The following is a 13,497-nucleotide window of genomic DNA, read 5'->3' on the forward strand; positions in this document are numbered from 1 at the left end:
CTACTGTGCTGCGTGAAAAGTGAAAAACAGCCGCTCACCAGTAAATAGTTTGAGATGTGCCTGGATGTGAAACTGACAGCAAACAGTTCCAATAGTCAGCAAGAATAAAGTTGAATCCGGCACCATCCACTTGTATGCTCTTTTACTTTATTGATGAATCACTGACATTACAACGTTTCGGAGGACTAACCTCCTTTATCAAGTTAAGTCAGCATATAAATTACATCATACTCACATCTCCCTTTATACTCAGTGGGTTCAAAGATAGACCAATCAGCTGTACATGTCGCGTCCTTGATACAATGGTGAGTGTCTTTGGAGGTAGGCTGGGCACAGACCTGTATATTAAGCCTACGGACACCAATTCGACATTGTACTATGGAAGCTTTCACCCTATGGCCACTAAGAATTCTATTCCTGTTAGTCAGTTCCAGAGAGTATCCAGGATAGTCGATGATGTGGTAGTTAGAGAGACACGATTGGATGAAATGCAGGAAAAGTTTATTAAGAGAAAATATCCATTGAGACTTCTCAATAGGGCAAGACACAAAGTTGGGACATCAGTCCAGGGACAGACATATCATAGATCTAGCTGTCAGGGTAGAGTTCCTTTTGTTAGCCAATTTAGTGTTTATAGTGACAGAATTGCGGGCATCATACGCAGCAACTGGAATATACTTAGAGTAGCATTCCCTCATGTTGAGGAGTTTAGAAATTATCCCCTTATGTCATACAAACGGGCCCCCACACTCCGAGACAAATTAGTGCGGGCAGACATGGGTACATTGAGCGGCAGGGTCAATAGATCCTCCCGCCCCAATGGCACTTACCCGTGTCTTAACTGTGTCCATTGCCATAGTGTTACTAAGGGTAGCTATATTTGCCATCCTCATTTAGGAACTAGGTTTAATATTAGAGGTCAATTTGACTGTAACTCACGTTACATAGTATATGCATTGAAATGTCCTTGTGGATTGTTGTACATAGGACAAACCACACAACCTATGAAAGTGCGTATGTCAGCACATAAAAGCACTATTAGGAATAATGTAAAAGAACTATCGGTCCCTTGTCACTTTATGCAAGCCAACCATACAGTTAGTCAGCTTCGTTTTCAGATTTTGGAGCAGGTTCCTCCATTGAGACGTGGAGGAGATAGACTTAAAAAACTTTTATACCGCGAGGCGGTGTGGATTCGTAGGCTAGACACTTTAGAACCCAGAGGGATGAATAGGGATTATGACATGCTTCCCTTTATTTAGTGCATTTACTGACGTGTACTCTGGATATCATTTTTTATTTTTATTTTAATTTTATTATTTTTTATTTCCCACTATTATTTTGTTCTGGATGCTGCGTATGATGCCCTTTGGCTATTATAGGTATTTATTTATAGGTTGGATAATATCTAGATTAGTGTGGCTACATGTTACAATGTTTGTTATTATGTGGCTAGCGTGTTGAGAGCATCCCGCTGGTTGCCTAGTTACAGCAGGCGGGCGGACTACATAGTATCCGCCCGTCCAGCTGACGTGTTGCGCTGCCATGAGGTGGAGCAGTTGTAATGTCAGTGATTCATCAATAAAGTAAAAGAGCATACAAGTGGATGGTGCCGGATTCAACTTTATTCTTGCCTACTGTGCTGCGTGATATGGTTTCTCTTGTATTCCAGTATTGTCGTATTGCTGTATGTCACCCCTAAATATTGTCTGTAACCTTAACTAATGTCCAGTGCTGCGTAATATGTTGGGGCTTTATACATACAATAAATAAATAAAGCAGCAGGGTCTGCCATACTATGCCTGGAAAAACACACACATAAGTAGATAACTACTTTTTCTTCTTACACAACAGGTGTATTGTACTGTCCATGTTTTGATTTCAGTGAATTTTATATATAGTAAACGAGAATTCTTTTCCTAGCATTTGCCATCTTGGTTCCCTCTGACTGAAACTAAACCTGATGTCATTTTCTCCCTTACTTTTTTTTTTTCCTAGAATCTAGCTTTCTTTGTAAACATTCGAGCTCAGCAAGATCAGGTTTCAGCAACTTCACACTGAACTGTCCCCAGACAATAAGTGAGGAGCAGAAATGTGGGAGAGGTGATGACACGCTTCCTTCTTGACCACAATATACCAAATACAGCCAAGGCAGACAGATGAGATTTATTACAGCAGAAACATTTCTGAATAGATTGGAGAGTTTGCAATGCAGGGTAAGGCTGCAGGATGCACAATAAACACAGAGCAGTGGGTAAATGGAATTTGATTTTGTGGCTGGCAATCCCTCTGATCACTTGCCGACCGCCTCACGCCAATAGGTGTGGACGCAGCAGCAGCGCCAGGACCGCCTAACGCTGATTGGCGTAAGGTCCTGGAGCAGTGGTTTGCATCGGCGCATCTCCGCTTGGGAGGCGGATCAGCGGCGATTGCCACTCGGAGACTGTTAGATGGTGAAACCGCTGTCTATTAACATAGTACAGCGCTGCTTCTAACTGTACGGGGGACAGCCGTGTGAAACGGCTGTCCCCCTGGGACACATGAGAGTGATCGGCTCTCATAGGCTAAAGCCTATGACAGCCGATTGCCATCATTGGCTGGCTGGGGGGAGGGAGGGATTTGAGTAAAAAAAAAAAAAATTAAAAAAATAATATATATATATATATATATATATATATATATATATATATATATATATATATACACTGGGGGAGCGATCAGACCCCACCAACAAACAGAAAAGCTCTGTTGGTGGGGAGAAAAGGGGGGGGGGGGGGCAATCACTTGTGTGCTGAGTTGTGCGGCCCTGCAATGCAAATAGGCCTTAAAGCTGCAGTGGCCCATTTAGCAAAAAAATGGCCTGGTCTTTAGTGGGGTTTAACACTGTGGTCCTCTAGAGGTTAAAGTGGACCCAAACCAAACATTTTGTTAATTCAAAATATTTAGTTGCGCTACTCTGACACATACACAGATAAATAAACACTCCTTCAAGCCTATAATAATTTCAGTGCATGCTTTTCACCCTTCTCTTTTCATAACTAGGGTTATACAGGTGGCAGCCATTAGCAATTCCTCCATTGCCGGACACCACCTACTCCACCAGTTTGCCGGATTCTGTCCCAGCAATATGAAAGGAAGGGAGGGCTTCCTCCAATAAATGTAAAATATTTTATATGTGTCATCATGCAGCTGAAACAAGGCTGCTATTTATTATTATAATTTAGAAAATAGATTTTATTTCTGAAATCTTGTATTTTTAATTTGGGTCCACTTTAAGAAATTTGTTTGAATACCAGTTTTTTTCGGTTATATTTATTTTTCAGTTTCAAAATCAAACTGAAAATCTGTCTAAACAAGTCAGGTTTATCAATAACAAGTTATTAACGGAGCATGTGTATGGCCACCCCTCATATAATATGAACATACATCATAAGGTTAAACGTAGTTTAATCAGATACAGTTAATACATTGAAGCAGTCTAAATTCCATTAAAGCAGTAATTTTCAAAAACCCCGTGTATATTGTGACAAATTAGCCAGACGCACATTTCCTGGCCTTCTCAGAGAAGAAACAAATTTGTGACAATGTATCTGTGACAATAATTTAAGAGGCGATACATAATAACCTTCAGTCTAAGTGTGCCAAGAACAAGTCACTTATCTTAAATAGTCTATCCTAGGGTTTCCTAGAGAGAGACGCGTGACCGTCTGACAATGCGAGCAGCCATAAGCAGTAGCCATTTAGTAATAATAATTTCAGTATTTGTATATCGCTTTTCCTGTCAGACTCAAAGCGCTTGCGAGGCATACACTAAAGCGCACTCAGTAGGCAGTAGCGGTTTTAGGGAGCCTTGCCCAAGAGCTCCTTCCTGAATAGGCATGGGCAGCACGGTGGCGTAGTGGTTAGCAGTCTAGCCTTGCGTTTATAATCACAGAGTTTGTATGTTCTCCCTGTGTCTGAGTGGGTTTCCTCTGGAATTAGATTGTGAGCCCCTCTGAGGGACAGTTAGTGACAAGACAATATAATACTGTATAAATACTAAATAATAATAATAGGCGCTGGCTTATTAAATAGGAAGAGCTTTGAACCCATGGTCCCCTAGGACACAGGCAGAGCCCTTAACCATTACACTATCCAGCCTCTGGTATATTTGTATTGCACATTTCTTCCGTCAGATTCAAATAGCTTATGCCCAGTTCACACTGGCACAAAAAAACCCGCTCCATTAGTGTTGCATAACGGATCAGATCCTGACAGATGCTAACGGGTCCAGCATTAACCAATGTATCAGTTCACATTTGTCCATTCGAACGGATCTGTTCCGTACCCTCTGCTGAACAGACCACAAGTTCTGCACAAAGACGACAAGGTTGTGCAAAGATTTTTCCGGACAGCAAAACATTTCCACCATTTGACAGCACTTCGTGTTCCACGAGTATGTACTCATTGCACCTTATCGTGTTGATGACCATCCACTTATGTGTGCACACTGACTTCTATGCAACATTGGATTTACATAAAGTAGAATTCAGGATAGCCACACTTTAGTCATTTTCCTGGTTTCAACATCATAAACACTTCCTTTATCTATACAGAACAATTGTTCGTCCTCAAATGGCAGTGATAATGGTACCCGATGCAAATGATCATGCAGTTGGTAATTTGGTATATTGTACTATTAATGTGACCTTTAAAGCCTAGGACACACATCCAATTTTCATTGGCCAATTTTACTACCTCCATGTAGCATGAGGGCCAACAGATTAGAACAGATATATTATATAATAACAGATATGATATAAACAGATTTGTGTAAGTGAGCACTCATACTAGATGGAAGTAGTAAATGTGGCCAATCATTGCCCAATCAAAATTAGATGTGCGTATCAAGGCCTGGTTCACACTAGCATTAAAAAGTGGAACCAGAGTGGAACGTAACAGCCCGGATACTGTACAAACGGAACGGATGTGAATGGATCCCATGTTAACCTATGGATCCGTTCACATCCATCTACTTGAACGGATCCAAAAAATGCAACGAGCCAACCCCGCCATTGCCACATAACACCAACCCTGAACTCACTCCACTGGCTACCGATAAAATGGAGAATTCTGTTTAAGATTGGCTTACTGACATTCAAATCCTTGCACAATCTGGGCCCTGGATACCTGAAGGACTTGTTGCAACTACATCACACCCCCCACAATCTTAGATCAAAAGGACGTAACATCTTGGTCACCCCCAGAGTCCACCTCAAAACCTTTGGAGACAGAGCCTTTTGTCATGCTGCCCCTACACTTTGGAACTCCCTGCCACACCCAATCAGGACAGCTCCATCCCTGGAAGCGTTTAAGTTTAAACTGAAAACCTACCTCTTCAGTCTGGCATTCATGAACATCTGACTATCTCCTCTGTAACACAACCCAGCCTGCAACCCTGTATTAATCTGAGACACAGCTATGCACTTTGAGTCCTATGGGAGAAAAGCGCTTTACAAATGTTATTGTATTGTATTGTATTGTATTGTACAGTACCTATTTTTCAGGACCGCTAAACCCAGCGGACTGGAAATGGAAGGTTAAGCACTGCATTGGGGGCAATGGGAGAATGGAACCTTTCTTCACACTGTGAAGAAACAGAACGTTCAGAGGGCATCCACAGGGGGTGGGGGGATGTGGGGACACGAACCTGAGTGGGCGGGTGGGTGAGGGAGGGTGCAGCAGCCAGGCAGTTGGGTGAGTGAGGGTTAATACCTACCGAATGGTCTACTGAAGCTGGTGGTGGAGGCTTCTGTCGTCTTCAATAGACCGTTTGGTATGTATTACCCCTCGCTCACCCACCCGCCTGGCTGCTGCACCCTCCCGACTGATGCACCCTCCTTCACCTGGCAAACTGAGTGAAAACCGATCCGATTGATTGGTGATCAGATCCATTTTAATGGATCCGTTTGCCATTGTGCACCAAGCCATCCAGATCCGGTGAAGTGGAGAACGGATCCCCTGTACTGGATCTGTTTAGCTTGATCCGTTGCTTAAATGCAATGTGAACCGAGCCTTAGAGGCAGTAGCCTTCCTGAGTAAAGTGCTATGACAAACTGTACCTAATGGCAAAGAGAGAGAGAGACCTGGGGCCCCCTGCTGTCATGCGGACCAGTGTTTGTTTTAAATTTCTTTTTTTACAGCTTCCAGGATGCGGTTGACAGGTGAGTGGTTGGGGAGGGGACCGTGTGGGAGATGTGCCTACACGGGGCATGCCTGTAAAACGATGAAATCTACGATTTCATCCAACCGAAGCCTCCCTCCTGAATGCTAATTTATGCAATTCCTGCTATATTTGGTACAGCAGGCAAAGGGTGTATAACGGTACACCTGATTGGCTGACTGGCGTCTGCTGACTAGATAAAGGCAGGAGATTGCTGGAAGTTAGCAATTGTGTTTGTTGCAAACTGTACCTAATGGCATCATTGCAATACTTTGGAAAGCGTATAAGATAACCACAGCGCTTTGGCACTACCCTTTATACTCTACAGCAGGGGTCCCCAACCTGTTTGAGCCCGGGGCCCAATGTCCCGACTAAACTTTTCTCTGGGGCCCGGGGGGGGGGGGGGGGTAGTATATAGATAACTAGTTATCTAGGTATAGTTGCCCCCAGCATAGGTAGCTAACACAGTTGCCCCTGTATATATATTGTCTATAGGTGCCCCAGTATAGTTAGGTAGTATAGTTACCCCAATATAGCAAGTACAGTTAGCCCAGTATAGCATGTGCAGTTAGCCCAGTATAGCTACTACAGTTAGCCCGGTGTAGCCAGCACAGTTAGCCCAGTGTAGCCAGCACAGTTAGCCCAGTGTAGCCAGCACAGTTAGCCCAGTGTAGCCAGCACAGTTAGCCCAGTGTAGCCAGCACAGTTAGCCCAGTGTAGCCAGCACAGTTAGCCCAGTGTAGCCAGCACAGTTAGCCCAGTGTAGCCAGCACAGTTAGCCCAGTGTAGCCAGCACAGTTAGCCCAGTGTAGCCAGCACAGTTAGCCCAGTGTAATTATGATCACTGATATATCAGCAAAGTATTAAAATGCAAGGGCCTGCCCTAGTATGCAGCACAGAAGCATATGAGGTAGTGAGGCTACATTCAAAGGAAAGGAGGAACAAGTATGAAATATACAACGAATACACATTAGAAACTAACTTGTCAGCCTTACCCAGAAGAAAATGCATTTAGATTGATGAATATGGTCCGCCACGCTATCTCTGTCTCACTGCCTCCCTGTCTCACACTGCCGGAGGAAAGCGCGGGTGCACACGCTGAAGCCAAATGCTCGAGAAAGATGGGATGGGCTAGGGCGGCGTGACTTCCGGCTTGTGCGGCTGCGCTCTGCAATGCGTACATGCGGGGATCTAGCCGCGTGTACTCGCAGAGTCGCGGCTAATGAAGGAGGGGGCAGAGGCAAAATAAAATCAGTGTGAGGCAGTGGATTAGCCGCGGCCCGGCGCAAAACATCCCGCGGACCAGTATTGGCCCGCGGACCGGGGGTTGGGGACCCCTGCTCTACAGGTCACCACAGTGCTCACAAATAAACATATGCAGGTGACCATCACCAGAGAAAAAGGCACAAAGATTGGTCACTTCCTCTTCAAAGAAAAACACAAGTTTATTCCAATCCAATAAAATTAAGTATACATTCATTTTAAAGTGGACCCAAATTAAAAATACAAGATTTCAGAAATAAAATCTATTTTCTAAATTATAATATTATATAGCAGGCTTTTTTCAGCTGCATGATGACAAATATAAAATATTTTACATTTATTGGAGAAACCCCTCCCTTCCTTTCAAATTGCCGGGACACAATCCGGCAAACTGGTGGAGTAGATGGTGTCCAGCAAAGGAGGAATTGCTAATGGCTGCCACCTGTATACCCCTAGTTATGCAAAGAGAAGGGTGGAAAGCATGCACTGAAATGCTCATAGGCTTGAAGGAGTGTTTATTTATCTTTGTATGTGTCAGAGTGGTGCAACTAAATATTTTGAATTAAAAAAAATGTTTGGTTTGGGTCCGCTTTAAGGATACATTCATGGGACGGCAAAAGGCCAAAACCGGCAGGAACTGGAGACTGGGCATTGCTGACACTAACACCTTGATGTTTATTTGTGCACGCTGTCGCACTACATGCGTTTTACATGCTAAGGGTCCCTGTTAAAAGGACCCCTGAAGTAAGTGAATGTATACTTAGTGTTATTAGATTGGAGTAAACTTGTGGTTTTCTTTGAAGAGGAAGTGACCAAGCTTTGTGACTTTTTCTCTGGTGATGGTCACCTGCATATGTTTATTTGTGAGCACTGTGGTGACCTGCACAGCATAAAGGGAAGGCCCAAAGTGCTGTGGTTATATTATACAACTGATTGATATTATATTGGAGTGGTTACAAGAAGCACCTGGCAAAGTGTATGATCTGAAGGAGCACTTGTATTCTTTCTCCACTAATACTTTGGAGAGATTATTATCACACATCCAGTTCTTACTTTCATAACAGAATACTGAGACATAGCTTGGATGAAGGAAACCGTGCCACTGGATAGACACGATGAAAGAGGACCTTGGCGTTCTTGACTTGGTTTCTTCTTCTTGGTGGTAAAAATAATTCGGTCAAGTTTTATAATGAGATTAGTTAACTTTATCAAATCTCAAAGTGACAGTCAAAAAATTACATGCAATCATTTTAAACTACTGGTAGCAACTGTCTGCACATCACATACATGAAAGTAATAGAAAGGAATAGTAAAAAGGCATACGTTTATTAAGCAAAAAATCTGATACAAGGTGACATTACTCCTCATTGTGCTGGACAAGCCTGCCAGACAGGAAAGTCGCAAGCTTTAGTCTTATTTACACACATGGCACTTTTTCTTTTTACAATGAAACTCAACTGTGCAATCCGATTAATTACACATTAAAATAAGCAAAAAAAAAACCAAAGAAAAAAAAACAACATAATCATAACAGTTAAAATCACCGGGCATTTCTCTCTCTCATTTATCATAAAAATATAACACTATAGGCCACTCAAGTTGTGAATACACCCTGATATCACCCAATCTCTACTCAGATAAATCCTCCTTTATATATTCCTCTAAAAAAATAATCCTCAAAGCTGATATGTTACAGTATTTCACAGCTTGGAGAGCGGACCTTTAGACCCTGTTAACTGTGCGCATACAATCTATGTACATGTTATAGTGGATCAGCTATCACATCCAGCCTGGTCATATACATATATTTTTTCCTTTTATCCACTACATAGTGCATATTGAATTGTGAAAAAAGCAGGAGTCCTCTTCTACCTCTGTTACACCCTTTTGGCCTGTAGCACACTACTCTATGGCCATCACTGCACTTTGATAGAAAGAATATAACAATGGAGCAAGCTTTTGCCCTCACACTAGTCTTCACAGAGCATGTGCTGTTTTTAAAAAAATTGATATTTACCTCAGGAGGGGGAAGCCTCTAGATCATGTAGAGGCTTCCCCATCCTCCTCCACTAGCTCAATCCAGCTCTGGAGACCTTGAAACGCAGCTGCACTGCGCCTGTGCAGTAGCAATGGTCCACCTGGGCTTTGGCGGAAAAAGCCATGCCAGATTGGATCCATGCTACTGCATAGCCAGCTCGTGCAATAGCATAAACCCCATCAGGCTTGGCTTTTACCAAGAATGCCAAGCGGGTTTGTGCTAGTGCACATGCTGGAGCGGCCGGTGGAGGAGGACGGGGGAAGCCTCTCCAGGACCCAGAGGCTTCTCCCTCTCAAGGCGAATACCCCATAGGGGTATTTTTTTTCTCTGCAGGTACACATTAAGCATAGTGATATGAAATAAATTGGTCTCAAAAGCAAAGTATATAAAAAAAAGTGTATTGAAAAACCCTCGTTCATATCTAAAATGGTAATAGGTACTTAATTTTGCTTTTTATTAACTTTGACTAAAAATGCAGTATGCACTATGCAGTAAGAAAAAAATAAAACCATCCAGGCTCTGCTTTAACGGATGCTTTTTAGGGGTTCTCCAACTTATTCTTAAATAGGCAGAAGGCCTCCCAAAGGCATTATCCTGGTAAGCAAAGTCTGTCTGTCTTTCCCACCAACTGCTTTTCTTAGATAGGTAGATTACAAAAAAAAAAAAAAAAAAAAATCACATTGCTGACACATCTGTCCATCCTAGAGTGATTAGGTTGCAACCAGGATCCTACTGTGATTCTGTTAAAGGATAGCTAGGGTGTGTCTAGTGAAGGTGAATTAGTGATCACAATTGAACACCACAATACTCTACATAAGCAGGGCTCAAATAAGTAAATAAGTGGCATCTCTTGTTTTTATTAGACCTTGTTAGGCCAAGCTAAAACGTATTTATGACATTACACTAATGTATATCGGAGTGATATCATAAAGGCCAGGGCTGTGGAGTCAGAGCAATTTTTGGGTACGTGGAGTTGGTGGTTACATGAACTAAGGAGTCCGATGATTTTTGTACCCACTCTATAGCCCTGCAAGGCATGTGGAGGAGTCGGAGCAATTTTGGGTACCTGAAGTCAGAGTTGGTGGTTTCATAACCTGAGGAGTCGGAGTTGGATAATTTTTGTACCGACTCCACGGCCCTGATAATGGCACAGACCATTAGGTTGTGAGCCCTGCTGAGAGACAGTTAGTGATGTGAAGTATTCCATGCCATTTGTAAAAGGCTGCAAAATGTGTGTCGGCGCTATGGAAGTCTGAAATTAATCACCTGGGAACCAAAGAATAGTTTAGGAGATCCTAGCTGGTGCTACAGACCACACACCTGGCATAGTCTGCCGGTGTGGGACACCTTGTGCTGCTATGCAGATGAGCTTGGAGCGTGTTTTGGGATATTATGCCGAGAACCCTCTCATGTTACCCCTCATGGCAAACGGAGTGAAGACAATATGATGTCCTAGTTTTGCTTCTAAAGTTACATATCATATTTGGTCTTTTAAAAGTGATCTGGAAAAATCGATTGCCACTCTTACTTCTACAGAGTAAAATTATAATAGAAAACTAGAAAATGATGTATGTGGTATTTCTATTGAGACACTCAGTACCAAAAATCTAAGAATTGAAAACTTTTACAGGGTAGGACACCAAGTTCGCCATTAAAACAGTAACATAGATACTCCAAGAAAGAAGTTATTTCCATGTAGAGGTCTTGAAACCACTTAAGACCAATGATTTCATCTAGTGCTTTCTTTTCTTCCTAAGTGGCTCATCATCTGAGCTTGTGTCTTCTTCACTGCTGCTGCTTGAGCTTGTGTCGCTGCTACTGCTTGATTCCGAATCTGACTCAGACTCTGATTCAGACTCTGAGAAGCTGTCTTCTGATGAGGAGGAGGAGCTAGAAGAGCTATCTTCTGAGGATGACGAGGAGCTGGATGTGTCCTCACTGTCTGAAGAGGGCTCACTGTCTGAGCTATTGCTGCTTGAGCTGCTACTACTGGAGCTGGTCACACTTTTAGGTCTGAAAAGTGCAAGAGAAAGAGCTGCAATTAGTTTTTTCCTTTTATTACACAGATCTCTTAAAGCCTTCAATGGATAATGTCATGTTACAGCTTCCATAATTCTTAAAGGACAACTGAAGTGAGAAGAATATAGAGGCTGCCATATTTATTTCCTTTTATACAATACCATTTGCCTGGCAGCTCTGCTGTGCTCTTTGGCTGCAATGGTGTCTGAATCACTCCAGAAACACGCATGCAGCTGATCTTGTTAGAGCTCTCAATAACGTCAGAAACGCATGGTTTGCTGCATGACTTTTCAGGGGCTATGGCTAAAAATATTAAAGTCAGAGGATCAGCAGGATAGCCAGGCAACTGGTATTGCTTAAAAGGAAATAAATATGGCAGCCTCCATTAACCCATTTTCACTTGAATTTTGCAAAGTACATTTTGTTTCACAGTGAAAACATTTTGGGCAATTTTAAGCAATACACACATGGGTAGAGAAAAAAAAAATACTGTAAACATGATACACAAATATTGTAAAAAGTATTTTATACCTATGCATCTCTTAGTTACCGATTCAACAAATTGTACATATTTTAAACAACATAAAATACCCCCATATTTACCAATTCAACAAATTGTACAAATCTAAAAAAAAACATGCAAAAAAATTGAGTTTAGTTCAAAAGCTGTGAGTAAATGACAAGTACACTTTAATAAAAGTAGCACAAGTGAACTATTTAACAACAATAACTGATTTTCATGAATATAAAATGTACATTTCCGACAATTAAAAAATAAAATAAGACGCAAAATCTTTTTCCAAAAAATGCTCACCGTTTCTTCTTCATCTTTATTTCTGGCAAACTATTGCTGCTACTGTAACAAGAATATTAAAGTATGTTAATATTGTTAAAGTTAACCTGAACCAAGTAAAATTATTTAAAATAGACACATGATGTACCTGCAAATGAATATTATTACATACTTAAAGAGAACCTGAACTGAAAATGAAAAGTCAAAATAACCATACACAGGTCATACTTACCTCCTGAGTAGTCTACGCCTCAATCTCTTTCTCCTCTCCTGCGTCCCATTTGTCCACTGTGATCAATGGAATTCTCCGTCCTCCATTTTAAAAATGGCTTTTACCCCGTAACAGCTTCCTGGTCAGCACACTGTTGAACTGTGATATCACCCACTTGAGCCATAGGGAAACATGGACATTACCTTGCACATTCAGCGGTAACTGACAACTGCTGAGACATAACTGACAGCAACTGGTATATTTCCGTTCTGACAAAATATTGTCAGAACTGGAAGGGATCACTGTAATAAGAAAATGGTGAGCTTCTGAGAATAAGTGATGGTGAGGTAAGTATGTAATATTCATTTGCAGCTACGTCATGTGTTTATTTTAAATAATTTTACTCACTTCAGGTTCTCTTTAACTCGCCATCAGTTCCTCTCAGAAGCTCACCATTTTCTTCTAACAACGATCCCTTCCAGTTCTGACAAAATTTTGTCAGAACTGAAATATCAATTACTGTTAGTTATCTATCAGTTGCTGTCAGTTGTAGCTGAAAGGACAAATCATATGCAGGGTAATGTCCATGTTTTCCTCATGGCTCAAGTGGGCGATATTACAGCTCAACAATTTGCTGACCCGGAAGCTGTTACATGGTCACTGCCATTTTTAAAATGGAGGACGGAGAATTCCATCGATCACCATGTACAAACACGATGTGGGAGAGGAAAAAGATTAAGCAGTAGAGTTTACAGGAGGTAGGTATGACCTGTCTGTTTATTTTGACTTTTAATTTTCAGTTCAGGTTTGCTTTTAACAGAACATTGGCTTTAAAAGGAGTTAACATTCAACCTGTGTTTTTAATATAACTGATTCAGCCTAATTCTGATCCAGCTTAAAAAGTGTCATTGTACTTACGCTTAATGTACTGTATATTTTACCTTATGTAAGAAACAAGGTTGCTAAATGCG

At 41.7% G+C, this 13,497-nt stretch overlaps 1 protein-coding gene across 2 annotated transcripts in view; it reads right to left on the minus strand.

Annotated features, from left to right (window-relative positions):
* Window positions 1–8,772: 8,772 nt before the first annotated feature.
* Window positions 8,773–13,497, minus strand: part of ZCCHC10 (zinc finger CCHC-type containing 10) — a 70,276-nt gene continuing 65,551 nt past the window's right edge. For both annotated transcript variants that reach the window (XM_068272929.1, XM_068272930.1), the window contains 2 exons: window positions 12,337–12,378; window positions 8,773–11,516 (listed from right to left, as the gene is read on the minus strand). In XM_068272929.1, coding sequence (XP_068129030.1) covers window positions 11,237–11,516; window positions 12,337–12,378 — 322 coding nt within the window. In that variant the 3' untranslated portion in view covers window positions 8,773–11,236. The remainder of the gene's footprint in view (window positions 11,517–12,336; window positions 12,379–13,497) is intronic.

This window comes from Hyperolius riggenbachi, chromosome 3, assembly GCF_040937935.1.
Source record: "Hyperolius riggenbachi isolate aHypRig1 chromosome 3, aHypRig1.pri, whole genome shotgun sequence".
In the NCBI taxonomy this organism is placed as follows: domain Eukaryota; kingdom Metazoa; phylum Chordata; class Amphibia; order Anura; family Hyperoliidae; genus Hyperolius; species Hyperolius riggenbachi.